General features: G+C 40.7%; 2 protein-coding genes across 2 annotated transcripts in view; one reads left to right on the top strand and one right to left on the bottom strand.

Moving 5' to 3' along the window:
* Positions 1-1,893: 1,893 nt before the first annotated feature.
* On the bottom strand, positions 1,894-22,964 carry LOC141004926 (uncharacterized). Its single transcript, XM_073476640.1, has 14 exons — positions 22,863-22,964; positions 19,421-19,466; positions 16,110-16,257; positions 15,936-15,993; positions 15,712-15,793; positions 13,936-14,051; positions 13,036-13,204; positions 9,600-9,730; positions 8,526-8,609; positions 8,298-8,327; positions 8,001-8,066; positions 7,681-7,815; positions 7,088-7,219; positions 1,894-5,332 (listed from the first exon to the last, which is right to left on the bottom strand). The coding sequence occupies exons 2-14, from the start codon at positions 19,464-19,466 to the stop codon at positions 5,228-5,230; spliced, it is 1,302 nt and encodes a 433-aa protein (XP_073332741.1). The 5' UTR covers positions 22,863-22,964; the 3' UTR covers positions 1,894-5,227.
* A 1,780-nt stretch (positions 22,965-24,744) lies between these two features.
* The window catches only part of stx3a (syntaxin 3a), an 11,402-nt gene continuing 8,269 nt past the window's right edge, over positions 24,745-27,877 (top strand). The window contains exons 1-5 of the mRNA XM_073476615.1: positions 24,745-24,774; positions 25,976-26,050; positions 26,177-26,276; positions 26,372-26,446; positions 27,098-27,168. Coding sequence (XP_073332716.1) covers positions 24,745-24,774; positions 25,976-26,050; positions 26,177-26,276; positions 26,372-26,446; positions 27,098-27,168 — 351 coding nt within the window. The remainder of the gene's footprint in view (positions 24,775-25,975; positions 26,051-26,176; positions 26,277-26,371; positions 26,447-27,097; positions 27,169-27,877) is intronic.

Below are 27,877 nucleotides of genomic sequence, written 5' to 3'. Positions count from 1 at the left end.
CCATGTATTTGTAGCGTCTGGATTCACCCATTCATATATGTACCGCATTTGTGCTGCCCAATAATATAGTCGGATGTTTGGGACTCCAAGGCCCCCTTGGTCTTTGCTTCTCTGTAATTTGCCTATTTTCATTCTGACCTTTTTGCCCTGCCAAATGAATCTTGTAAAGATCCTGTCCAAATCTATGAAAAAGCTATTGGGGATTGAGTTTGGTAACATCTGTAGGGGATACAATAACCTGGGTAATATATTCATCTTGAGCACGCTTATCCTACCTAACCAGGAAACAGGTAGGGTTCCCCACCTATATAAATCCTCCTTAACGCGCGTTATAATTGGTTGAAGATTAAGTTTAACTAATTTCTTGAGAGAAGGACCAATTCTTATTCCAAGATATGTTATTTCCTTGATTGACCAGTGAAAAGGAAAGCCATTGGGTGGAGCTGAGCCTGCCAATGCACCAATGGGCATGGCTTCAGTTTTAGATAAGTTCACCTTAAAACCTGATATGTGTCCAAATTGTTGTAGATAATCGACCAGACATGGGATTGTGGTATCTATGTCCACTAAGTACAAGAGGACATCGTCCGCATAAAGCGAAATTTTATGTACTGTGCCTTTAACATCAAAGCCCTTGATCAACGAAGTAGTTCTTATGAGTTCTGCTAAGGGCTCAATAGCTAAAGCGAACAGGAGAGGACTAAGTGGACATCCCTGGCGGGTACCACGCTGCAATGGAAAAGAATCTGAGCAATAAGAATTGGTGATAACAGCTGCTTTAGGGGATCGATACAACAGTTTTACCCAATCGATAAATTCTGCCCCCATTTTAAATTTCTCCATAGTATAAAAAAGAAAAGGCCATTCGACCCTATCAAAAGCTTTTAAAGAGTCCAAAGATACCACCAATCCCTGTACACCGCTATCACTGGCTAGCTGTATAATGTTCAGAAGCCTTCTGATATTATTAGACGAGCTCCTTCCTTTAATAAAGCCTGTTTGATCAGGCTTTACTAATACCGATATTAGTGGTTCAAGTCGCAAAGTCAAGACCTTAGCTAGCATTTTTGCGTCCACATTAATAAGTGATACGGGTCTATAAGAGGCTGGGTCTTCAGGGTCCCTATCTTGTTTTTTAAGACGATATTAATCTTAAATAATTTTGTTTTATTTATCATTAGTACTATTTTATTTATTATCTTATGTATTTTTATCCTTTTAACTGTTCACTCTATTTACTTATCTTTTGTCAGGATTTTTATCCTATCTTATGTTTTTAGTTTTTAGGTTTAACTCCAGTGTTTCCTCAGGGGGGTCCTCCACACTGGGAGCTGTGTCTGGGCTGCTGCTGGGGGTGCTGTCCTTGGGTCCCTTCGCCCCAGCCGGCTGTTGTCTGTCGGGGTCGGGGGGCCTGGGCGCTGGTGCCCCCTGTGGCACAGCCTGCGACTCCTCCCAGTGTGGACGAGCCCAAAGGTGGCGCTTCCTCAATCCTCAGTACCATGCCATGTCTCCCTATTGCCAGTAGTGAGAGTGTGCAGGTGTGTTTGTGTTTGTGTGTGTGTGTGTGCACACGCGCACGTGTGTGTAGTATGGAGGGTGGGAGGGAGGGGCTTTCTTTGTAATTGTTTTTTTTTTTTCTTTCATGTGTAAAGCACTTTGTGTTGCATGTCTTTGCATGAAAAGTGCTCTATAAATAAACTTTTGATTGATTGATTGATTAGGGATGGGGTAAATAAAACCACACTTTTTGGAATTGGCTGGTCACACAAATAATTATGCAAATAGTTGTGTTTGCCTGTTAAAAGTTACAGAAAAAACTGCACCTTTACAGTTTGGGATGGGCCAGGAGGACAGGAGAGTCATTTCCCAATCAACCAGTCCTTTACATACATATTAGTTCCATTGAGTTTATTAACAGTATCTTATAAAATGATCAGCTCACTTTATTCATGCGTTGATACACACTTGCATATACATGTACAGTATGAAGAGGTATAAAATGAGAGGTAGGAAACCATTATCAGTTCATCGGCAGGAAATCCAGAGGTGGATATGGAACTGGAGAGACCAATATACCATAAGAAGTTTGATTGAGTATACAACTCCATCGACACCCATAAACTACAACTACAACTACACTTTAGTACATATCATCGGTTACATTTACACAAAAACAATAAAAAACCACATGTGAACCACAGTTTATCTCATCCCTATACGTGTAAGGGACACAAAGATAAAAAAACAGGACCTTGTTTTACTGCAGATGCCAAAGTCACCTTCACATTGACAGATGAAAAGGCACTCACTGTGTTCAGAGTATATCAATAGCATAACTGAGGAGATATTGTTTGAGTTTACAGTCATTAAACTAACATGCAAGTTTCCTTTTAGGGAGCACACTGCTTATATTTCAGTAAAACGCAGACAAGATAGCAGTCTAGAACTTCTTGTCCCAGTTGGGTGTTTGGGATGCCAAAAACCCAGTTGCATTACTAATTCCAGCTGACCAGAGACAATGAAATACATACAGGTCTACAACATCTGGTCTTCATATGCTGTGGATGAGCGGTTTCATCCCCAGCTCCTCCTGTCCACATATCAAATATCCCTTTCGAACAAAGCGAACCGAGTGCTGGTTCTGGGCTGGTGCTAGTGTTGGTTTAAAGTTTGTTCAACCTGTGAACCATTTAAGAATCAGTTTCCTTTTACATAGGCATGAGAGCTGCCGTAGAGACGGATCATTCAGTCATTGTTTACATCTCCAATTTTCCAGCATTGATAGGAACAACTATGAAACTGTGGGACTCAGAACAAATATGACAACGTCGAGTCTTGACAGGTGTGGCTTCTGGCTTTGCATGCCTGTATTAGCATCCAAACATGACTGGTCCTGAGACCTTTGATTAGTGAAAATAGTTCAAATCTTTTGTTTATTCTCTCATGGTTAAGTCAGAATGTGCTGCACTAGCTCTGGTTGTTGAAAATGGCTGTCAAAAGCGGTTTTAGTTGGTCCTTGGCCACAAAAACTCCCCCAGTCCCTTTCTTGTCTGGGAGCCAGTTCTTTAGCAGTTGAAACGCAAAGAAATGGTTCCAGAGAAGGCACTGGCTCCGAACCAGCACCTGAACCTCCTTGATTGAAAGGGGTAAAAGTGTTGACGCTGAACCACAAATAGGCAGGCAAGCAACTTACATGGTAGCTGACTGCCATCGGTGAGTGTGTGTCTGAGTGTCTGTGTGTGAGTGGGTGAACAAGAAGAAAATTGTAAAGCGCTTTGGAAAGACTGCCATATAAATGCAGCAATTTACTATTTGGATGGCAGTATTGAGGTTCACTGTATTTACTCACTTCAACAGACAAAATTAAAGAATAAGACATATAAGACAATAAAACCGGACTTTGGCAGAGAAAAGGCATTTGTGATATTTACAGTTCAATGAATGCCTGTCAGTGGTTTTAAGGTGAACGTTGTGGATGAGTAGGAAGTTACCACCTCCATCAGAGACATCAGGAACACTCAAAAGTCTAGTTGAGTATTTCGATTCAGAAGCCAGAACAATTAATAACAAAGGACAAAAAAGCATCATAGCTCAAGGAGGTGTTTGTGTGGTGGCACTTGGTCGGCATAATTTTAGCATTTGTTTCTATTCCCATGAGTTTATGACAGAAGTTAATGTTTCCAACATTACCCTGATAGTAGGCTGGCCATCAGTGACCAACATGAAGTTGCTACACTGTCTGGTTTGCTTTGAGTTAATGCTGCTACTTTCTGCTCAGCTGTGAATTGGTGATATATAGTAACTCCCAAAGGCTCTGAATGGATAATGTGTGTGAGTGAGTGATATGTTTCTTTGCTGCAATAGTAAGGATGCATGAGGCCACTGTGAAAGCCAGTCAAAGTGGTTCTTCTGTTGGCATTCTTACGGTTTAGGCGTTAACATTTACACACGGTAGCTAGTGTTCACACCAAATCCAGGACATCTGATCTATCAGAGGATTCAGGGGGTTGTGGTGAGTTCAATTTGACTTAGGCACACAAATTCATACTATCGACCAACACAAACTGTCTTGACAATGCTGACCTTTGAAAAGGCATAATATCCAAAAATGTGAGGTTGCTACTGTTTTAGCTATTCTGTTTCACACAGCTCTTCTCAGGACAGAATCTGTCATGATATGAGTTGTTGGTGGATGGAAGAAAGCTTGATAACTTTGCACAGTATGTCAGAGGAGTATTGCAGTATGTACACTGTATGTGGCCACTGGGGTTTTTTTAATCTTTTTTTCACTGGGGACTATAAGAAGCTCATCACTAGACCTGAGGCAGCTCAAGGTCAGTGCGTCTGACTCCGCTTCAAGAATTTGTGGAGACAACAGGAAAAAAAATCAGGACACAGAGATACATAATGACTGAAGCTGTAGCGGAGTTTGATATCACTCTGATACATCTTACACAAATAGTCAGTGACTGCTGCTAGCTACAACATCCGCTCAGGTCCAGCTGTTAATAGCTAGAACACGAAGACTGCAAAAACACTTTAACCATCAAATTTGTTGCATTAAAACGAGACAGTTGTGTTGAAGACAGAAGTGTGAACACACCACAAGGCTGTGAAACATTTTTCAACCTTTCTTAGCTGTTACTATGTAATGATTTTCAGTCAGTTGTTTTTATATTCCTTTTGTCACTCCTAGACTCTGAAGTCTTTTTCTTGATTCCTTGTTTTTTCTGGAACATTACATCAGAAATGAGCGCTTATGAATCAGAAATTCAATAAAGGAATCAAAGAAAATGACTCAAACAGGGCAGTTAAAATGTAGTGTTTAGAAAACATCTCTTAAGCTTTTGTTAAACTGGACTGGCCCCTTCTTTAACTCATCGGGTGTTGATAGACTCCACATGCTAACACTTCAACATAACACTCTTTTTTGTCTCCTCACCTCTGGAAATTTGATCCCCAAATTCATTTTATACCAGACATAATTCTTCATCTTCTTAGCCGAATAACACATTATTTTCATTCACATAGGTGAATAATTATTGATCAAGGCAAGGAGGCAAAAAATATAATCTACTGTCCTAATATTGTTCATTGTTTCCACCTGTGACATTTTGCATCCCTGCTTAGATTGCTTAAAGAGAGAAATGCAAAATGGTCACAGAGGTGCACTGTAACATCAAACTGAAGAAGTACGGGGAGGAAGACGTTCCATAAGTCAGCTACCCTACAGGAAGTTGGTGGAGGATGTCTGTCCGTTGATCTGGAACATACAGGCACCATCAGGGGAGCTGGAGGAGGGGGGCACGGGAGCGGATGCAGCTCCTGAATCCTAGGGAGTAAAGAACACATGTTGAGTTTGTCTCCTTTATATGAGTACGTTTGTCAATGATTTTTCTTTTTTTTTTTTAGATCATTTGCCTTTCTTAGATAAGTCACAGTAAGGTAGAGTGTTTAAACCACTAGTCCATTAAAAAATCAAAGACTAAGTGAACATTTTCATGCCCTGAAACCAAGTGTCTGGAAGCTTTCTCCAGAAAGAATTTCAGACGCATGTGTCATTCTAAATCAATGTGGAAAACAAGCTTTTGGAAAATGATGAAACATCAACTTTTACAAACATAGTTAAGTTCCTACAACAGTTAAATAACTACTCAAAGCTAAGGTTGGTAAGTTATTCTAGAAGCATTTCTTGTTATATTTTTAAATCTCTTAACATCCTGACAATGAATAAATCAAATCCAGTATCTGAGGGAATCACAGGCCTAATAAGCTAGTCCAAACATTTCATTTGGCCCGTATGAAATGATTGGACAGGCTACCTGTCTGTCTGCCTGCGTACCTGCCTGTCTTCATACGCTCTACCCGTGCACTCATTGTGCATGACCACAGTCTTCCACAGGGCTAGGTGGATGTACTGTTAACGTTATTAGCAAGCTATTTGCACAAGAATGGCACAGAAAGTGCAGCCGAAATATCCCAATACAAACATACTGGCTTGACAGTGGTGAGTACAAACACTAGCCATGGTTGTTGTTTATGTTCACACTGATAATGAGGAAGTGCAGTGCTGAATTTGGTGCAATTTGGACAAACAACACTCAATATTAGGAAAGCTTAAATAAACAGGGAACTCCACTCTGTGCAGCAGCGAGGGAGGGGCTTGGGGCCCAACTCAGGTTACTGAGAAACACATAAACACACACACACACACACACACACACACACACACACACACACACACACAGAGTAGCAGATTTGATTTCTTTAATGTGCTGAACAAAGTAGAGGGTAGGATCAAACGTAACACATTGTCCAGAATCATGTTCCTTGGTCTGGTGTCTATGTCAGACAGGGCCAATGACCAGCATCTCACTATGTAGGAGCAATACATTTCATGACATCCTGTTTTTCACAGAAGACAAGCTCATCTCTAATTTAATCATTTAGGAAAGATTATCTGTGTTTACAGACACATGCAGCTGGCAATATTCAATTTAGCAGTTGGAATTAATTAAATATAATGTAAGAGGTGAAACGACAAGAGAGAAAAAGGTCTGAGATAAACTTGGAAAGGAGGACCAGGTGATCCATTATGTCCCTTTCACACTGGCTACCACACAGATGGACGGTGACTGGAAAAATATAGGGCTCAGTAACTTAATGTCAATATGATATTCCTTGAATAACCTTAATGTTACCAATAATGTTTTTATTTGGGAGGGAGCGTAGCAAATAGCAAACTATTGCATTTGAACAGGAGCTGCCTCTTTTGACCCATCCATAGTATATGTGTGTGTGTGTGTGTGTGTGTGTGTGTGTGTGTGTGTGTGTGTGTGTGTGTGTGTGTGTGTGTGTGTGTGCGTGCGTATATGTGTATGTGTTTCTGACATAGGCTACATTTGGGGACAAATTTCAGACTAAAGACCAGGTGGACCAGCCTTTTACCAATTAGGAACAAAAACTGTCCCCAACTGGTAAAAAGCTGATTTGTGGCTCCGTGGTTAAGGTTAGGGTCCCCAAAAGTGACAGGTTGACACAGTCAATCTGTGTGCATGTGTGTGTGTGTGTGTGTGTGCATGTCTACCTGTGGTGTAGCAGTGAGCAGGGGGTCAGCAGGTGAGGAAGCCATATTCTCCATCTTCATCTCCTCTTTTACTGGTTCACTAGCTGCTGCTGGTGGAGGGGCGCTATACATGACTGGAGGTTGAGCATAGCCCTGCACACACACACACACACACACACACACACACACACACACACACACACACACACACACACACACACACACACACACACACACACACACACACAATGTTATTTGATTGACAAGATTAAAGTGATAGTTGGTTGATAGTGTGTGTCAGAGAGCTGATGGTCATCTACTGCAGGTAATACACTGACTAGGGACAAGTACCTCTTACAACCCCACATCGAAAGACCCCAACTATCACTTTAAGATAGTGAATACTGCCACAGAACTGCTGGTTGTATAGCCTGATCATTAGACTGATTGTGTAAAACAGTAATATGCAGCATAGCTCTCTGTCAGGGATTGCAGACAGTTTCCACAGCTTCAAGTCTTCCTCTGATCTGAGCATCTGAAAGGTCAAAGGTCAAATACCTAAATGACCGGCATTCCTCTCAAGAACTCCTGTCAGATTGAGAGACAAATCGTACCATTGGAGCTACAGGTCCAGGGGGGTACTGGCCTGGTGGTGGACCGTTCCATTGTGGAGGCTGGCCAGGGGGGATCATAGCTGGACCAGCAGGAGGGTAGACAGGGTTCTGGGGTGGGTAGGAAGGGTTAAAACCCTGCAGAGGGAGACAATCACAAGTTAGATCAGTAAATAATGGGGGAGGGGGCAGGAAAACAGGAAGTCTGGAGAGACAAGGAGATTACAAAGTACAAGTCCAAAAAAAACGTCTTGAATGAAAACAGACTCCATCAAGCAGTTTTGGTTCCAGAGCATATTAGCCTGGGTCAATGTGATACTTACCGGGGAGGGTGGGGGGCCATTCCACTGTCCTGGGCCAGTGGGTGGTGGAGGATGGGCCGTAGGACCCTATATAGAAACACCCAACCACACACACACACACACACACACACACACACACACACAGACAAGTACAAAAGAAAAACACTTGTCTTAGGTTAGCATTGCACACAGCTCACCAATATTTCTCCTTTTATTGGTCAAATCTGGTAAATACAGTGATGTGTTACATAATGAATAATGTGTAAATAGTGTGTAGTTACTGTTCAATAAAAGTGTGTTGTGTATTGTCTCATGTACCATGTTAGGGTCGGGACCATGGTAGTACATCTGTAAACACAAAGTTACAACAGTTACATTCTTTCAGTTAGTCAGTGTACATTAATTCATTATCACATTCACTATGAGGCATTCATATTAACATGAATACTGTCAATTACATAAATGAATAAATAAAAGTAGACATGTTTGTTAAGGTAAGAACAACCATGAAATCATAAAAAGTGGTCAGTAGAGTAAAAGTCTCACCGCTCCTGGTTGTCCAGGTGTGTTGTAGGGAGGACAAGGTCCAGCAGGACCAGCAGGAGGAGGATGGACTGCAACTGGAGTGGTCTGGAGAGAGAGATGATGATGATGATGATGATGATGATGATGATGATGATGATGATGATGATGATGATGATGACAAAGCATTTAACTGTTTTGGGGCTCCAAGTTATTGATTGATTATTGATTATTTATACAAACTCTTGGCCAACTGTAAACAGTAAAAGGTTTAAATTGCGGTGGCTGAGAGGAAAGGAGAGAGGCCCTGAGGACACTGCCGACCACCGAGTGCCGCCCTTCCCCCCATGATTAGCAGGATGCAACATAACAGACCCTCACCTCCAGCAACAGTGACTGGCTTCTTTGCTTCTTATTGAGGAGGCTAAATACAGGTATTTTAAGCCGGAGTCAGAAATGGAGATCCTGAACCTTTCCCTTCAATAAAGACTATATCCGTGAAATTCCACAAAATGCCTTAGTGTGCCTGTGGAGAGGCTCTTCAGTCTGGGCAGTCTTGTCTTTAGTGATTAATCATGTCAAATCAACTGGACTAGTCTAGAGTAAAGCGATACTTTTTACCTACACCAAGGAGATCAGATTTTCACCTGTGAAACACATTTAAATGTCTTAAAACAATGCACTATTTTTTTTCTCCACTTTGTTTATCAGTTTTCACAACTGAAAAAGAAATGTTATACAAAAGTAAAGAAAAAAAATGCAATTAAATGTTTCAACTAACTAAGACAGTTTATACCGAAGCCCTAAACTGTCATGAGTCAAACATGTTATTATTATATAAAGTATCCTACAAAACCCACAGGTGGATGCTGGGTGGAGGAGCAGCTTTTCACAAGCTAAATGGACTTTTTCATTTTCAGTAAAAATGTATTTTCAGTAAAAATTTAACATGATTTTTGTCAGAATACGGAACAGTGCCAGTGCAAATTCCTTTGTATTAATTATGTAATAAGTTCATAAAAACCTGTAAAGAACAAACAAAAAAAACCCAACGTGTCTCCAGAGAGATTCGCTCTTGTCTGAGCCTATTGTTGGTACCTGGAGTGTCGCTGCAGTGGTGGCTTTCTTTTTGCAAATCTTCTTCCGACAACAGCAGCAAATCCCAGCCGGGATGCCCAACAGTAAAAGCAGAGCCATGAGAGGGTTTCCCCCAGTGTGATCATGATGGTCTGCAGTGGAAAAAAGACAAGGAGAGACAGGTGATTGGAATCATATCTCTAATGTTGATCTGAAAGCAATGAGAGGCAAATAAGGAGAAAAAGAACAGAACCGCCATTAAAACAGAGACTCTGTCAAGTGTGATTAGGATTGTGACATCACACGTTAGAGGATAATCCTGTGCCCCATGAGCCAACTTAAGCACAGGAAATATCAGTGATTTTACATGTTTTAGCCCACTGACTCTAAACTGCATCCAGAAATTTCTACCCAACCTGAAAGCTCCTCAGGAATCAAGGATTAAATAAACACACCGACTGACTGGGTTCAGCTGTGAGGTTTATCTACTAAACACTGTGTTAAAACACACTAGAATAGCAAACACAGTGCACCTCTGGGTGAAAGAAAGAACATGGCAGGATTTTTTACTTTAGACATCCTCTAATGTCCTGTATCTGTACTGATTAAGTCTGAGGAACTCTAATGGAATAGCAGTGTGTTTGTTTCCTCTGGCAGGTTGTCTCTGTAGCAGCTGGATTGAGTCTCTGTGTGCAGTGTGGCAGGACCACTCTTCTGGAACCAGCACCAGCATGTCAAACTGGTGTGACTAGGCAGGTTCCTAAGAACTGTGAGCAAGTGGTGGTCTGGGTGTTTTTTCAACAAAAGCACTGTAACAACACTCAGGATCATCTGAGTGTTGTTACAGTGCTTTTGTTGAATCTGAGAACCTGAACCTGAATCATCCAGGTTGTAAGATAAACTTAAGATATTCTGCAACTCCGTGACCACCAACTCATTTTTCTACTTCAGTGAATTAAATATAACAACTGACCACTGACATTGTGAAGCAAAGTGCCACTGGTCGGGTCATATTAATAATAAACTGAGATCGAAGAAAACGTGTCAAGTCTGTCATAGAAAATAAATCATCCTTTTTTGGAGATCACATCATTCAGGAGCAGGACCACACATACGTCATGACGCAACAGGTGCAAGGTTTGTTGTTAAAAATAGGTCCAGCTAAAAATATCCCCTATTAATGCAAAGCACATGTTAACTGTCAATCAATGGGCCTGTTCACTTTGGAAGACACTATCGCTGGTACTGCTGCTGTATGAGGACTGAAGAGACTGGAGCTTTCTTGTTATATTAATAAACTATGATACATTCTTGTACTGTTTTTTTTGTTTTGTTGCAATTAAACCATTATCAATTGCATGCAGTCTCCAGCCGTGCACTGCTGTAAGACCTCACATCCAGCTACTATCTACAGCATGACTCTGAAGCACACATCATTAACTAGAGATAAGCCTAAGAGACAGACATGGGAACAATACATCCAGGTTGTTAACGGGAAGAATGTTCCATTTTCTACAGCTCAGAGTCGGACAAGACAGCTGGAGGTAACAGTGAAAGCACATTAATAGCTGAGAACAACAGTCGGGTTTTGCATTTGAATGCTTGTGCTGTGCTTATGAACCTGTTCCTACTCATTGTCAAATTCACTGGTTCACTGACTGCAGACACATGCAGATAATGTGGACCCCGGAAAGACCACGTCTGGAAATTGATATTTTTGTCCACCGGCTACTGTGGCTGGTGGATTCCAGTCTAACAGACACTCACTATTTTTTCAAGCAACTTTTTTGTTTTAACCAAACAGCAACCTCTGGGACTGAAAAGTGACACCAATGCCAAACTACAGTTCCTTAATGGCCACTTGAGGCTCCAAAGTGAGTCAATCCCAATAAGTGTTCAAATATCCAACTTGTTCAACATCCAACATGTTTACAGCCTGGTACAAAACACGATTTTGGTCTCTACACCTTATAATTTTTATAAAACTCACTGGTTGAACTCATATTAAGGCTTAAAGTTATGCATAATTAGGGAAATGGCTGCTTTGAGTGACAGGTAGCCACGAGCTGTCTGCGGGGCTTCACCTCAGCTAATTCCAGTCACTGATCTTGACCTATTTATGGCGTTATTCTTTTAATAATTTTTAATGGAAATATCAGACAAACAATATCGCTGTGCTATTAATTGGATGAACAGACTGGAGCGGAGGGACAGATGCCGGTGTTTTGGATTAATGAGTGACCCTGTTAGCGTTAATCAGCTGACTGCCGCTGGAGTTGGCGAGCTCTGGAGGAGACCGCCGTGGGCAGAGCCACGAACATCTGGAGGAATTAACACCAGGAGTCGAGGAGAGCACAGAGTTTGGTTATTAAACTTTTGGGTTTAAAAAGAGGATTAATCTTCATTCTCGCTTCTCAACCTGTCTGCAGCAATGAGCCACAGAGGTGCCAAAATCTGCTGTAATGTACCGTTTAATGTAATGTAATTGTCTCTTATTTGACTGCCGAATGGAGAGAAATGTACTTTACTTCATGAACGTACAGAGAAGAGATGGAAAAAAGAAAAGACACCGCAGGATAACAGAAAGAAACAGAGTAACTGGTGGGTGAGTGTTTTTTTTGGGTCAGAAACAAAACTGAACTCAAACACACACACACACACAAACACACACACACCCTCGATACCCGTTTTTGCTTGCTAGCTTATGGTTAATGTACAGTAAGGTATTCTAGCAGTTTGGGATGAATAAACCTGTAATCAAACCCGCACGACTAATGTCGCTTCTCTTTATGTGTGAACGCTGATGGCTTGTTATTGTAGCCGTAGCTAGCTTGGTAACTTCCATCTTATTTAACTAACTAGGCTCGCCTCTGCTCCACCCACGCTATGCATCTTTGCCCATTTTTGACCCACTTTGAGCTTCATTCTGACTCTTCAGAAACCTGTGGGTGAAGTCATGGTGGCTTTGTCCACTATTTTGACAGTCAGTGGTTTCAACTAGTCTCAAACAACTCCTGAAACAGCTGAAATAAAACACAATGAAACTGTAAAATAAAGCAGATATATAAAATGGACAGACAGGGATAGAGACTTTGACAAGCATAAGTCTCTCTGGTCTCCTGCACAGAGTTGAGTATCATAGCTTGCTTGAGGAGGAGGCAGGGCGCCTTGCTTAGTTAGCGTGTAGGCCGCCTTACTCTGCTCCTCAGTGTCCATGTACAATTAGTCGACTCGTCATTTAAGCTACTTTTATATACCTATATAAATGGCTGGTAGATTTAGCAAGTTCACCCGCCACTACACACAATCACCTGTATTTAACAGGGGCAGGTGCTGTTTTCCAACCGTGCTCATGACCACTTTGAGGATCCATATAAAGATTAAGGGCGCAGTGCACTCAATCATAAATAATAATACAATAATAATTATTAAAGTAAATAAAGATATGGGGACTCACCTGTCAGGTCCATCCTGGTAATAGACACCACCCGGTCCTTGCGGTCTTTCAGGGTGTAACGTCCCTCATCAGTCAAATTCACATGCCTAATCTCGATATTCATGGAGTGTGTCTGAACCCGGTCCCAGTAATCCGGGAGGTCCTGGGACACCCGAGCACCGTCACGTACCTGAGGGAGACAAACTCTTGTCAGAGCTTCACTCCTGCACAAACTGCATTCATACAAGCTTTTAAAATATTACCAAAAAATCTGCATCCACCTGAAAAAAATTCAAGAAGTAAAGAGTGTTTGATAATTCCTTAGGGTCAGCGAACAAACTTCAACAACGTCTTTGACACACAATCACAACAGGTGACTGAGCAGAATTATTTACTGAACAAATGCATTTCCATTTCTGTATGGTACTTTATTCCCTGAGTGATGAAAAAGTAAAATCCACTTTCTGTAGACAAGAAATATTTAGCTGTTCTACTTAGATATATGTAACTACCCAGATAATAACATTTGTGATATTCCAGTACACAGAATTACTGAGAGACGAGAACACTCATATTGAAACAAAACAGAAATCCCTTACAGCTGCAACAGCTTCAAAAATCCATAACATCACTACCCCAAATACAGAATCTCTCCATCCCTCGACTAATTCCCATCTGTCTGTCTGTCCGTCCGTCCGTCCATCTGTCCGTCGACATCAGGCCCCCGACTGCATGTCAAAGCATCCTTGAGCAAGATACTGAAATTGTTCCTGATGAGCAGGTCGGCCACCTTGCCATCAGTATGAATGTGTGAGTGAATGCGTGAACGTGACAAGATTTGTAAAGTGCTTTGAGCGGTCAGTAGACTGGAAAAGCTCCACAGAAATGCAAGTCCATTTACCATCCATCCATCCATCTCACCAGTGTAACATTAGCAGAGTCCCCAGAGAAGGAGAGGGCAGCGTCAGCCAGGTCAATGCCCTCCAGCGGGATGTAGAGACTCTCTCCTGCGACACACTTCAAGTAGTTGTGTCTGGCTGGAAAAGAGAGGAGAACAAAAGAGAAAGCAAGTCATATTTTCTATCCTGAGCATGTGATGGGTCACTTTGAGAAAACAAAAATCTATTCTGTGCTCAGTGATAGTGCATTATAATACTGTTCTATTATAATACATAATCACACAATAGTCAATTCACTCATTAACTAGTTTTACTCATTTGCTCTCAGACATATGCCTGATACTCAACAGTAATGCCTTGTTCACAAACAGTTTGTCCAAAAGAACAAATCTTTTGGAACCGGATCACTTCGGTCGGTTCAGTTGAGCTCTCAGTCAGTTGCAAGTGAATGGGATAGACTGAATGAGTGATTCAGGTCATTCCTTGGCATTAGGAATGGGGCGTACTCAGGACAGCAAATGCACAGCTGACTTGGATTTCAATCTATCTTTATCACATAATCTAGATTGATAATATGTGCCTATATTCAACGTTACTGCGCACACACATAATGTCACTGTTCTGAAAAGAGGACAGCTATAAGGATACACTCGCTGAACAGGTTACGTTTTATAAAGCCTGATTTCTTTGTGTAGTTTACAATGCGTGGTGAAACTGGCAGTACATAAAAACAGCTGGCGAAGCCTGAGACTGTCTCAGACCCTCTCACTGTGACATAATGGTGCATGTTCAGTACATTCACTGAACGACTACACAATGAACATGAGGCCTGAGTGAGATAGTCGATGAGTAGCTCTGGCCTGCACCTCTTCCTCTCCCTCATGTTTTAAAGTGTCTAAGTAAGAAGTAAAACCAAATATTTGATTTAATAATAAGGTATCAAGAAGATATAGGTGCTGCACATACTTGAGTAGGACTTAAGCTTTCAGTTTCAAAGATTGTATCTTTATCCGACTAAATTGTCAGCTCACTAGCTTATCCTTCATGAACAATCATTCACTAGTTAGAGAGCTAAACTGAACGTTCAGCCAGGTTTAGTTCAGTGAGTGGGACCACGTGGTCGAGCTCCAGTCACAGTTCAGTGAACGTGTCTTCAACAAATCTGTTTATTAAACTGTTAGTAGGATTTTCAGTTGCTAGCTCAGCAGGGAAGCTCTGGACGATTGATAAATAGGCACACACAAGTCAGTTATACTGTTCAGTTGCATACCTCCTTTAAGGAGCCTTTATGAAATTCCCAAGCATTAGTTAACTTAGCTTGTTGGCTACCTTTATAATTGGCAACTAAACAGCTAGGGCGTTAATCACTAGTATAATTCCATAAAAAAAATATCTTAACCTGTTCTTATTCTAGGAATTGTATGTACAATTATCCTAATTATTGTTCCAAGCATAGTAGCCATGGTAGATCCTTCCTGAAGTTTTCCTTCAAGACTTGTCATCTTGCTCACTATAACAGTACTTCTGAGGAAAACTGTCCATGTAGCCTGCAGTAAAATATCAGCAAGCGTATTTTTAGTGCAAAACAGGGATTTAATGAGACTGCAGGTGTTGAGAGCTGGGTGTATTGTATTGTTCTATTTTTAATGCAGTGGGCTTTTTCAGCAGCCTGATAATCATATCAGCAACAGTTAAGTGCATGCACACAGCAGAAATTAGTTTTGCAAAAAAAAAAAATTGAACAAAAGTAGCAAAAGATATTAGCAACCATGGCTAATACAACCCTCTGCTAACTCACGTGTGACGGCCACATTGACAGTGGAGATCACTTTATCCCACCAGGATTTCTGAATGTAGGTCCCCTGGTCCTCATAGGTCACCTTACAAAAACATACAGACCAAGTAAATACACATAAATCTCTGACCAGGTGCAACACTTTCACTTGAAACTGAACTCCACTCATTAATCCAGCAATTAATTATTTCCAGTAAGACAGACTCTAAACCAATGACTTTGGTTACCTTGTCGATGTACCAGCGTCGGTCGTTTCCTGTGCCTGACACCCTGCCTCTGGTTGTCCTGTAGAAGATGGAACAACAGCCCCATGGAAATACATTTACCCAACAACTCACAGCTTCCCTCCATGACCATCCCATCCACAACCAGAACATGGGCTGTCCCCGAGTCTTTCTCACCTTTGTCTGCTCTTCTCCCAGTACTGGAAGATCTTGCCAGGTTCATCAGCAGGAATAAACTCCAGCTTCTCTGCATTTTTGGCCAGGTAGATCTTCAGCTGGCGACCATGGGCCAAACGCTCATAGAGATCATGGTCAACATAGGACTCTGGGATAAGGGCAGGAGGAGAAAGAAAATGAGGCAGAATGTGTATTTAGCCCTGTAGCACCTACCTCTTTCCCCTGTCAGACTGTTGAAGTTTCTATGTCACAATGTTGCCATGTGCTATGTACTTTTGCTTTGAGTACCTGTACCCTGTCCACCAGCACCTGTCTGTGAAAATACCTTTGACAAAAGATAATTAAACTCTAACACTAAGCCAGCATTGCTGAAGTTTTGGGTCCAATCATGCGTTTCCTGAATTGTGAAGCTATCAAATAGTTAGACAAATGAGACAATCCTTTTGAAATGGTCTTTTCCGAAATTCTGATTCTACTACCAGTGGTCAAATACACATAGGGTATACCCAAATCTCCTAAACTGCATCCCACTGTCTCACTCATCTGAAATATGTTTTAAATAAAATGAGACCTCCTTTCCTTTGAGGCATTGCGTACAAAAGAGCTGTTTCGGATGATGCACACATGTCCCTGTTACCTGTTTTACAAACACCTGCACATGAATAACAAGCTACAGTCTGTATTTATACGGTGCACTGGGTCCTCCTCAGATGCACACAAACCTGATGCTCAGGGATTATTAGCCTCACATCTGATGTAACTGAAGGGAAATGATGATGAATGATCTAAAAAGTTTTGTGAGGGAAATTACAGATCAAGAAAAGAGAAATCTCTCCTATAAATAAATATCTGTTGTTCAGACCTACAGTTGACAGATCAACTAGATGGTGAGTCGGAAAACAAAATGTAAAACTTGACACACTCTGTTAACTGTCTTCACTTCAGTATGGAACCACTGATTTTGTGATGTACCAGATCAGTCCGTATCAAAGACTTTCTTGAAGGCTGCTGTCATGTATCCTCACTCCTCGCTCCTTGGAGCAGAAATAGGAGCTTTGAGACGTCCTGCCAGATAGCTGACCAGAACCACTTCCAATTCAGGTGAGGAGCATGGAAAATGTCAAATAGGAGAGTTGGGATGCACCCATTGAGGCTTTAGCAGACCTTTTTCATAGCAGACATTTTGACTTGTCATAACAAGAGAAGCACAGATCTAATGAGCTATCACAACCATTGTTGTACCATTCAATTCAGTCTCTACAGTGTTTCCCATACATTGGCTCTACTTGGGCGGCCCACCCAGATAGATAAACTCAGAATTCCAACTTAATTTTAATGATGCACACAGAGCAGCAAACCTTCAGTGGTCTTTTTAGAACTTTTTCGCCTATGAGAAACCCTTTTCACATTGTTTTTGCATTATCAATTGATAAACTGTAATTGTAACAAATATAAATTAAAGCTGCTTGAAAGTATGGTATGGTATGGTTAGGAGGTTAAAACATTTATTTGAAGTTAAAGAAAGACCAAGACTACAAACAAGTAACACAATAGAGGTTTAAAAGAAAATAAGAAGATGTTCAGCTGCTTTAAACTTGTTGCTTCAGCAACCAGCTAGTTAAAGGTGGAATGCAGTGAACTTTTTAACTGCTTAACTGCAGGACTATAACTGGACAGAGCTGTGGCCTCCTGCATGAAAGCTAAACTCGCTTCTTGTCCAACCACCAATCTGACATTAAACACCCCCATACTACCTCACTCCAATGGGGCAAAATACATTGTGCATTGGCACTGAACATTGGCATTGGACATTAATCATGCACTGCTGAATCATTCAAAATGGATGCTATGCCTTAAATACTGGCTGGGATTCTAAATATTAAAAAAAAACAAAAAACGTTTCTTTAAAGATCCGTGAGAGTTAAGTATGGGGGGGACTAAATGGTGCATGAAAAGCTAATTTTGTCTGATAAAACAGTTATTGGTGGTAGTAATGTATTGTAAAGTAAATAATAAACATTAACATGCTCATTGAGTCATTTGGCAGACGCTTTTGTCCCAAGTGATTTACATGTAAGGTAATTCCTCAACTCTTACTTCCACGTTCTACCTGACAAAGTGCCACAAGGCTTGCAGGTGCATGAAGTAACATATGTGCCCATCAAATGAGCTAGAGAAGGATGGAGAGACATGGAGAAAGAGCAGATAAGGTGAGCTAATCGTGTCAGAGTAGGAGGTCTTCAAGTAATACATTTAGCAGTTTTGTAACATTTCAGGATGCAGTTTCTCACACAGTGCTGTTGCTTTATGTCTTCTGTTCCAGCAGACATCTCAAGTCAGAGCCTCACACTTCCTCAGTTTAACAGTGTTCAAAGAATGGACTAAGTTATTTAAATCACAGTACAGTAGATGGCTTGGTGTAAGGAAATCAATGAACATGGCTTTATTCTGATTTTGTAACTTTGCAAAAACAACAATCCAGCAGCCACTTGGTTACAGGTATATAACTGGACAGAACTCCCAATAATGCCACATATTTGCACTACATACATCATATTTCAACTATGGATGCAAAATTACAGCAGTTTCTTTAATTGACAGTCAGCTGCCTTAACAATCAGCTATCATCAGTTATTAATAATATATGAAATATGTTGGACATTTTCCAACATATTACAGGAAACTGTTTAACCCCTGTCATGTCTAATGCAAAGTCAGAGGTGTACATTAAGACTTAAAAGAACATAAAAAGTCATAGTAACAATTACTTAAATGATAAACTAAATTAATTGCAGACCTCCCATCTGTTGCTCTTCAACAACTGGCCCAACAAAACCAACCCGATATTGAGGCAATTGAAAATCAGCTTGTGTAGCATGTCTTTTATGTATTTTCTAATGACTTGTATTTTATTTAAATACATTCTCTCGTGCCAGTATCTTGTGTTTTACTTTGATATATTTGCTAAGCAAGTACTTGAAGTTTGTAAAAAGATACTTTTTGATATATCTGTGCACATCTCTACATTTTTAATTGGTTAAATTGTTAGTCTTAGTCGTTGAATCATTAATCATTGACATCCCTAACTCCTACCATCACTGTCCATGTTTATGAGTGATCTGATCAGTAGCTCGGCCTGACCTTTGACCTCCTTGTGCACCTTCATTTTTAGTTTTTTTTTAATTGAGATCATCTTCAAGTAATCTGTTACATTTCACATGCAGTAATGAACTGCTAAACTTAAACAGAGATCACAACTTTCATAGACAGCAGGTGGGATAAAAGTGATGGAGAAATTAGATGATACTCACCCACACTGACAGCAACAGCCAGCAGGATCACAACACTCCACACCATCTGCACACAAGACACAGAAAAGGTTTCAATCAAGCTACCACTACTAGTAGACTAAATCCACAGTGTCATCACATTGTTTCACACACATTTTTCAGAATAACAATAACTCCAACCACTCCAGTCTGAGAGGCCTGACCAGTCAGACCGCCTCAACAACATTTAGTCAGTTCACCAGTAAACTTATGGATCCCCTCCCAATTCTGACATTCCATGACCTTTCCTCTTGAGCCAGTATCAGAACAAACTGTACCTTTTTAGCCCCTTCTACTGGTCAGGTCGTAGAGGAGCAAAGTCACCATATGTCTCTTCTATTCATTTTGAATTGTGGAACTCTGTATCACTACAATGATAGCAGCCAAATTAACAATAAACTTCTCTTTATTTTGCCTGCTCTCTCTTGAGATAACCTGATGAAGGTCTAAGTACCGAAACGTTGTTGTCAGTAAACTTAATTGCAAGTGAAGCAGACAGTGTGCGGGAGTCTTTTTCCTGATTTTGTCAGCCTTCGGTCTTCTCCTACGCACCTGTCGACCTTAAGGTGTGCAAAAGCTACACTCTGTGAAAGCCTGCACTCGGCAAGAATGTACCAAATGACACAAAATGTGTCATCTGTCTGATTGTAGGGTTGTTGGATTAACTACAGATAGTTGTTCCACATTTTGTATGTGTTCTCATCGACGGAAACAAAGAGTATAGTCAGATCAACAAAGAGAGCAGCCCATCTCTCTCGCTCTCGCTCTCTTGGATCGAGTCATTTCACCAATCAAGTTGGTCTCTGATCAAACTGACTAATCAAGCAGTGCTGAGAAACTTTAAACCAAGATTCTGTTACTACACTGACTATTTCTCACCTAAAATGTTTTCAGAAACATATTTTAGTGCTCTCTTTAGCTGTAAAATATATATAAATAAAATATTTTAATATATGTTATATATAAAATATATGTATAATAAAATAAATTGTTTGTGTCTTTCTACTACAGCCCAGTTTAATGCAAGTGCTATCTTTTCAGAGGTGACATACTTCTTTAAATTTCCCATCATGTTTCTTCACTTTCCAAACACTTTTTTCTACAGCTACTACTGAGAAGTCTGGAAAAGGCCGGTTATCTCCTTGCAAACAACTCCAAGTCCCCCTCTGCTGTGACAGGTCACTATTCAACTACTGTGTTCAAACATTCACAAGCACCACTCAGAGACGTGATAAGATAACCTGTGTGAACTGCTGTGGAAACAAAGCCTCAGTACACACTGTCTGCTCATCAGCACTCCTCTTCTCCACTCATTTGATTCAAGTAGCCGTTTAATCATAATGTTATCATAATCATAATGGCAACAGGTCTCACTGATCTCCCTCCCTCTTGTTGTCCAGCAGACGACCAGGGCCACGCGTCACTGACACTGAGCCTAGTCAGCTGCTTTGCCTGCTACCTTTCTATTCTGAGGGAGTGCTGGGTCTTAATTTAGCAGAACAGCAAACTATTCAGCTCTATATTGAACAGTTTCATCCTATGTAAATAAAGGACAAGTTTGAGTCTGGACTGAAGTTAAAAACAAAATGAAAGGCAGGTTAGAAGAAAAAGCGAACAGCTGCAATTGTATAAAGCATTAACTAACTAACCCCAAGTGTGTAAAGGAGAGGTATGGCAGGTCCTTCCTTCCTGCTGCTGTCAGACTCTACAATCAGCACTGCTCCCAGTAGGCCTCACTTGTGCACTGTGCAATAAAAAATCTATACATAACCCATTGTCTCATTTTGGTTTGCACAAACTGGGCAATTTTCAAACCCATATTTAAGATTAAGATTGGCTTTATTTATCCCACAACGGGGAAATTCACTTGTTACAACAGCTCGAGATGCAACAGAACAGGAAAAAGAATCAGACAAATATGCAAGTTAAATAGAAAATAAATAGAAAACAATAAGATATTTACAAAAGCAAACAAGACAAACAACAGACCTATTCAACTGGCAGCCTGTGGGATGAATGCCCTTCAACAACCTCATTGTGGCCCTCAGAACATTTTGTTAGTATGGTAATTAGCCCACTCTACAGTGGGCTAGCTTTACAGGTCAGACATAGGGAATGTCAAAGCCCGGCCCCTGGCACTTCACTTTATTTCTAATCCAGCTCTTTTAAAAAAGTAGTTAAATAGGTCTTTACTATTATTATTATTATTATTATTATTATTATTATTATTGTTAGGGGTAGTCTGATTTTTCTGTCTGAATGCAGATAAAATAAACTGATTTAAAAATGTTCTACTTTGGCTCTGATGCAGCTTCCTCTCACACAATGCTCCACCCACAACACTAACTGAATGGTAACATGTCACAATTTATAGCCTATAAACACTGAATAATCTGAATCTGTAAAGTAACTACACTGAACAAAAATATAAACGCAACACTTTTGTTTTTGCTCCGATTTTCATGAGCTGAACTCAAAGATCTAAAACATTTTCTATATACACAAAAGATCCATTTCTCTTAAATATTGTTCACAAATCTTCTCCTTTGCCGAGATAATCCATGCCACCTCACAGACGTGGCATATCAAGATGCTGATTAGACAGCATGAATATTGCACAGGTGTGCCTTAGGCTGGCCACAATAAAAGGCCACTCTGAAATGTGCACACTGCACATTAATATCGGTCCAAAATATCTGTTATCAGTCTCATTGATTTCTAATAATAGTGGTATTGGTTTTGGCCATATCGGTCGACCCTAATAATTATACCTCCAAATTAAGCGACAGACATCAACGGCATGTGTAAAGGACCTTCCCCCTTCACTGGTGATATTTTCGACAGTACTTGAACGAGGCGTTCAAGTACTGTCGAAAATATCACCGCGCCTCCGCCCAGGGCTGGGCGGAGGCGCGGTGACCCCACCCTGTCAGATAAATGTCACATAAACATGAATCAGACAAAGGAGGGATGCGTTCAGGGAGAGGAGAGGAGGGAGAGGAGGGAGAGGAGAGGAGACGAGAGGAGACAAGAGGAGGGAGACGAGAGGAGACGAGAGGAGAGGAAAGGCGTGGCCGCCTGTACCCCCGGAAAAGACAAAAAATCATCCGCTACGATCTGGAGGTTGACACCGAGCCAGCTGCACGGGGGGAGAAAAAGCCAGTGCTGACTGCTTTAAGGCTCAAACATCCTCACTGCTGTGTTCACTTTATACTGATGCACCTACACTTGTAAACATCATATAGTAGTCCTATGTCTAGTGGCCATTATAACTCACCGAGCAGCCTCTGCATTGAAGCGAAATAAAGACGTTGGTCCAACCAGTTGGTTATTATGGTGGACGCTGGGAACAAAATGTCTCAAATGCCTCTGAAATTCAGCGCGTTGCAAATCACAGCCTCCCGCCTTAGCCTGTCTCACTTACCTTCAAGTGCAGGCAGTCCGTCTATTCACAGCTCATAACACAATTCCAGGTTAGTATGTCGGTGACACCCCGCTGGATCCAGTCCTCTACGTTTGGAGTGGAAGAGCGGCCAAGTCACAGCTGCCTTCAGGGTCCCGTCGGAAATATCTCAAAAGTAAGGCATATCACATTGGAAGACATAGAGGGCCGAAGCCACGCCCCTTCCGGTTTCCCTTACGGGAACTTATCTGGAAAAACTTTGTATGGTAGTTAATGGACAGAGAAATCATTTTCTGATCCCGTTTGAGTTGTGCCATGCAGGCATGGACCCTACAGAGGGACACAGGGACAAGCTTCACAGTATCAATGAGAAAAAAGTCAATTCCACATGCTCTCATGCTTATTCACACATTTTTAAATAAATCCCAGAAGTCCACAAAAAACCTGCAGCCACATGTTTGTGTGTTCTCCAGAACAGCTCAGGCTGTGCCTATAAAACAGAAATAATAATAATGCTAATGACAACTGATTTTGTTTGATTGTTTTAGATGTTTTCTTTAATCAGATCAGAGTTTGATAGCATTCCTTTTTGCTAGTTTTTTGTTTAGTTTTATCATTTCCTTGTTTAGCATGTTCAGTTTTGTCTAGTTAGTCATTTGTTTTGGTTTGGTTTTGTTTGGGAGTTCAGGTAACACTGTGGGCACCCTGGGTTATATAGGTAGAACGATAGATGTATGATGCACCTGGGTGGGCCTATGGTTTGTTTTACCAGAGCAGGGAGACATGCTTGATTCCTTTGTTCTTTGTGTGCCTGCTTGCTTTTTGGAAAAATGAACCATGAAAAGCAAAGGAGCTTTGAATGGACATTGAACTTCTTTTTCCTGTGTACAAAACAAGCCCACGGTGCAGCAGTGGCCCTTTCATTTGCATTTTGAAGTTTGATATAAAGTTTGACTTGGAGTTTTTGACAAATGGCCACTACAATGCTGTTTAATCAGCATGTTGATATGCCACACCTGTCAGGTGGACGGATTATCTTGACAAAGGAGAGGTGCTCAAACAGTGTTCTGGGACCTTATTGTCCTCTGAGAACAGCTTCTTTATTCACTTATGGGAAAAGTTTGTATTATTACCTCATTAATATTGTAAATATAAAAATTCTGAGTTTGAATTTATTCTCCAGAAATACACAGTGCCCTTTAATTATAGACTGACTGAATGTTGTCATATGTGAAGGGTTGCTTGTTTTCTGCTACTGCACAACACAGTAATAATCTTCTCATTTTTAGCTTACAGGAAATTATATGTTTATTATGTTTATATTTACAATACCATCACCATGTCAGCAGCATTATTCAAATACAAATAGCCTGCAATATGTAATAGCAAAATAATATTTTCGGTTATTAACCGTCCATTGTATAGACTCGTCAGCCCTCGGGGCTATGGACGGTGTTTTACAGTGGATGTGGGAGGGACAAGGGGGAGAGAGGTTTATCGTCCTGGACTCGGTTGTCCTAATCCGTTCTTAGAGGATAGAGGCTTAGTGGGACTTCAGGTCACAATACTGCCTCAGAGAGGAACATCCAAACAACCAACACCTACTATTCATTTGTAGCTTTGCTTCATTCCTTCTTCTTACTTACTCACCTTTATGTCTGCGGCTCCTCCTCTGGCTCTGACAGCTGTCTTCCGGTCACATCTCCTGGATTAATTGAAGGAACAACGCTAATCATTTCCACTGGGCTAATTTAGAGGCCATTTTAGTAGTTGTTGTAGGCTAGATAAGACCTTGTTGTCGAGACCTGTGAGGTTGTCATCTATCTATCTATCTATCTATCTATCTATCTATCTATCTATCTATCTATCTATCTATCTATCTATCTATCTATCACTTGTCAAGATGAAGGACCGCCTGGCGCAGCTGAAGGAGGTAGGAGGTAGACTGTAGTCTGTCACTAGTTTGTCTGCAGCACCTGTTGCTCTTACAGGCCCTGAAGTACTGCTAGTAGCCTGTAATATGACTTTACTATCAGCAGTCTGCTCTCTCTGTGTGTGTGAGCACAATGTGGTTCAGTCTGGGTGGAATGTCTCTGATGACAGTTAAAGATTAGCTCATTAATATCATCAAACTACAGAATATTTCAACAAAAAAATGGACTTATTTAAACCAAATTTGAACTTTCTTATTAAATAAGGTTAATGTTATAGACTGGCCGAGTGTTTGACATATGACAGAACAGATTTGACACAGAAGAGTGTATTTTGACATATAAGCTTATTCTATGAAATGTTATGAATATAGCCTACTTGTAAATATTTGAAAATGGACAGGTATAGTCATCATCATATGATTCAGTATGATTCCATGTCAGGCTCAGGAGGCCTGTTAATTCACTGTTTAGTTTCAAGTGTGGTGGAGGAGGACAGTCGCGCGTGCAAAATACGCATTTGTTTAACCTGCACTCGGCCTCACATGACAGTGGCACGCACAAACTGTACGCACCAACAACATGGGGAGCGTAGATGAGTAGCTGTCATGAAAATAACAGGTGGGATCATTTTCGCCCTTAATTTCAGATTTGTGGGGGGAAAAACAGAAAGACATTATGGAGAGGAGAAATTGTTTTACACTCCTGAATATGATTTGTTTTGGAACCAGATTACTGCTTCAGGACCACTGTTAGACTGTTTAGATAATGAAATTATGCCTTTTAAAGATGGAACTACTGGGGTATATCTGTGTGTGTGTGTGTGTGTGTGTGTGTGTGACAGGGACAGTGCACAGCCTCTTAGTTGCACCACAGTTAGCTATAAGCTAGTGTACATCTCTAGTCCCTGTGCAGGAGACAGAGAGAACAACTGTTAAGAAAATAAACACTATACACTGATATACAAAAAACAAAGTTAATAGACCTATATATTCACTATACTGTTATATAACAACTTCAGCAGCAGATTTCAAGACGTTCAAACACAACTATATCAACCAGATTTCAGGAGATAATGTTTATGCATTTGTGTGTGATTGGTACATGATTGGGATGATATTAACCTCGATTCCATCTTAAATTTAAATCAGTGAATCTTCCACACCAGTATTGACCTTCTGAATATGTGTGTGTGTTTAACAGAAGAGTGATGCTGGAGGTGATGACGTCGAGGTTCCTGTGGAGAATGAGGCGTTCATGGATGATTTCTTTGCTCAGGTATTCTATTTTGGTCTGTCTGTCTGTCAGTCTGTCTATTTCTCACATTTCTTATAAGAAAATATATTTAAAAATTCTTGCTTACTGGTCTGTGTGTGTTTGTGTGTATGCTTTTGTGTCTTTCAGATTGAAGATATCCGTACCAGCATTGACAAGATTGATGAGAGTGTCACAGAAATAAAAAAACTCTACTCCACCATCCTGTCGGCCCCCACATCTGACCAGAGTAAGTGTCTCTGACACACACACACACATATATACACACATATTCATGACTTTATTCTTTCTAGCTGTTCATAATCTGCTCTCACTCTCTTTCAGAAACACAGGATGATGTTGAAGCCCTCACTAATGAGATCAAGAAGTCAGCCAACAACGCAAGAAACAAACTCAAGAGTCAGTATTTGTTCTTTTTTCATTTCTATTCAGGCTCACTTTTTGTTTGTTGGTTTGTTTTCTACTGATGCCAGCAAATTGTTGATAATTAAAACAAGATTAAGTATGGAGACAATGAACAGGCAGAAGAGATTTTCAAGTGTTATTATTGTCTGTGAGTAGTCCAACAAAGGACATTTCATTCAGCTTTATGTGAGGGTGGCAGATGCTTCCAGAGACAGCTATCTGAAAACCTCTGCACGGTTAGGAAAATGATGGATGGAAAAATATGTTTGTGTTTTGGGTGAAGTGACCCTTTAATGTTGGCCAATGTGCTATAAATGAGAGCACTTTCAGTTGAGCAGTTGATGCTGCAGTGCGAGCATCAATGTCTGCCACTCCTCACTGGCTAAACCATGCCAACAAATGTCATGCTTGAGTAGATATATACTGAATGATAGTGTAATTACAATCCAGATTCTTTCTTAATAGTGTAGGAAGAATTTATGTTGTGTCCAATGTGCACAGTTTCCTGAACAAGAAAAATTGGAAGCAATCTTATCTCATATCTGTGGATGTCTCATTCAGTTTAACATTAAAATGACATTAATATTTGTTCACATTCTTTTGTCTCTCTTTGTGTGTGTGTGTGTGTGCGTGCGCACGTATCAGCTATTGAGCGCCAGCTTGAGTCAAACACAGATGAGAGAGCCTCAGCCGACCTCAGGATACGCAAATCACAGGTCAGACAACATTACTAACATTAAATCAGACTATATGTAGAACTGGAGCTAAAGTTTACCCAGTCTTACATTACGTGAGGAGGTGGAAGTTCTCAGTCGTCTTCCCACTTGTGGAAGGCTGAGAAACACCTGCTCCAAAGAACTGCTAACTACTTTTGTAGTTGTACTATGACCTCTGGAGCCCTCTGTGAATAAAAGAGGGTTTCACTTTTAATCCATATTCAAAATAATCTAAAGCAAGCAATACAAATTTAGAAATACTAGAGAAACTGCTTGAGAGAAAACTGCTGATTTATTGTGAAACTGACTAAGCATTATGTATACCATGTATCATAATTAATGGAGCAAACCAGGAGCTCTGACAGTGTATTATACCACCTTTACATCTACTAACTTAAGTCTTTGTTTGAGCACTTGCTGTAAATGCTACTATAGTTTTACATCCAGGACATCCACACTTCTTTGGCTTCATGCACCACTTAGCAGCTTTCATTGGAAATAATGTAGCTCGTCTTCTGATGCTGTATCCAGATGTTTGAAGTGCCAATGATTTTCCTACAGTTTTAGTGTCCCATGATTGAAATGTGGTTGGAGAGGCTTTTACAACTTTGCGTGACTGAAAATTTGGAGGGAACACTCACATTTGCAATGGTTTTATAAAGGATAACATGACAATGTGTTCCCTCAGCCTCCTCAGAGCAAAAATAGA

Source organism: Pagrus major, chromosome 1 (assembly GCF_040436345.1).
Source record: "Pagrus major chromosome 1, Pma_NU_1.0".
Taxonomy (NCBI): Eukaryota; Metazoa; Chordata; class Actinopteri; order Spariformes; family Sparidae; genus Pagrus; species Pagrus major.
This window is presented reverse-complemented; position numbering and strand designations above follow the sequence as displayed.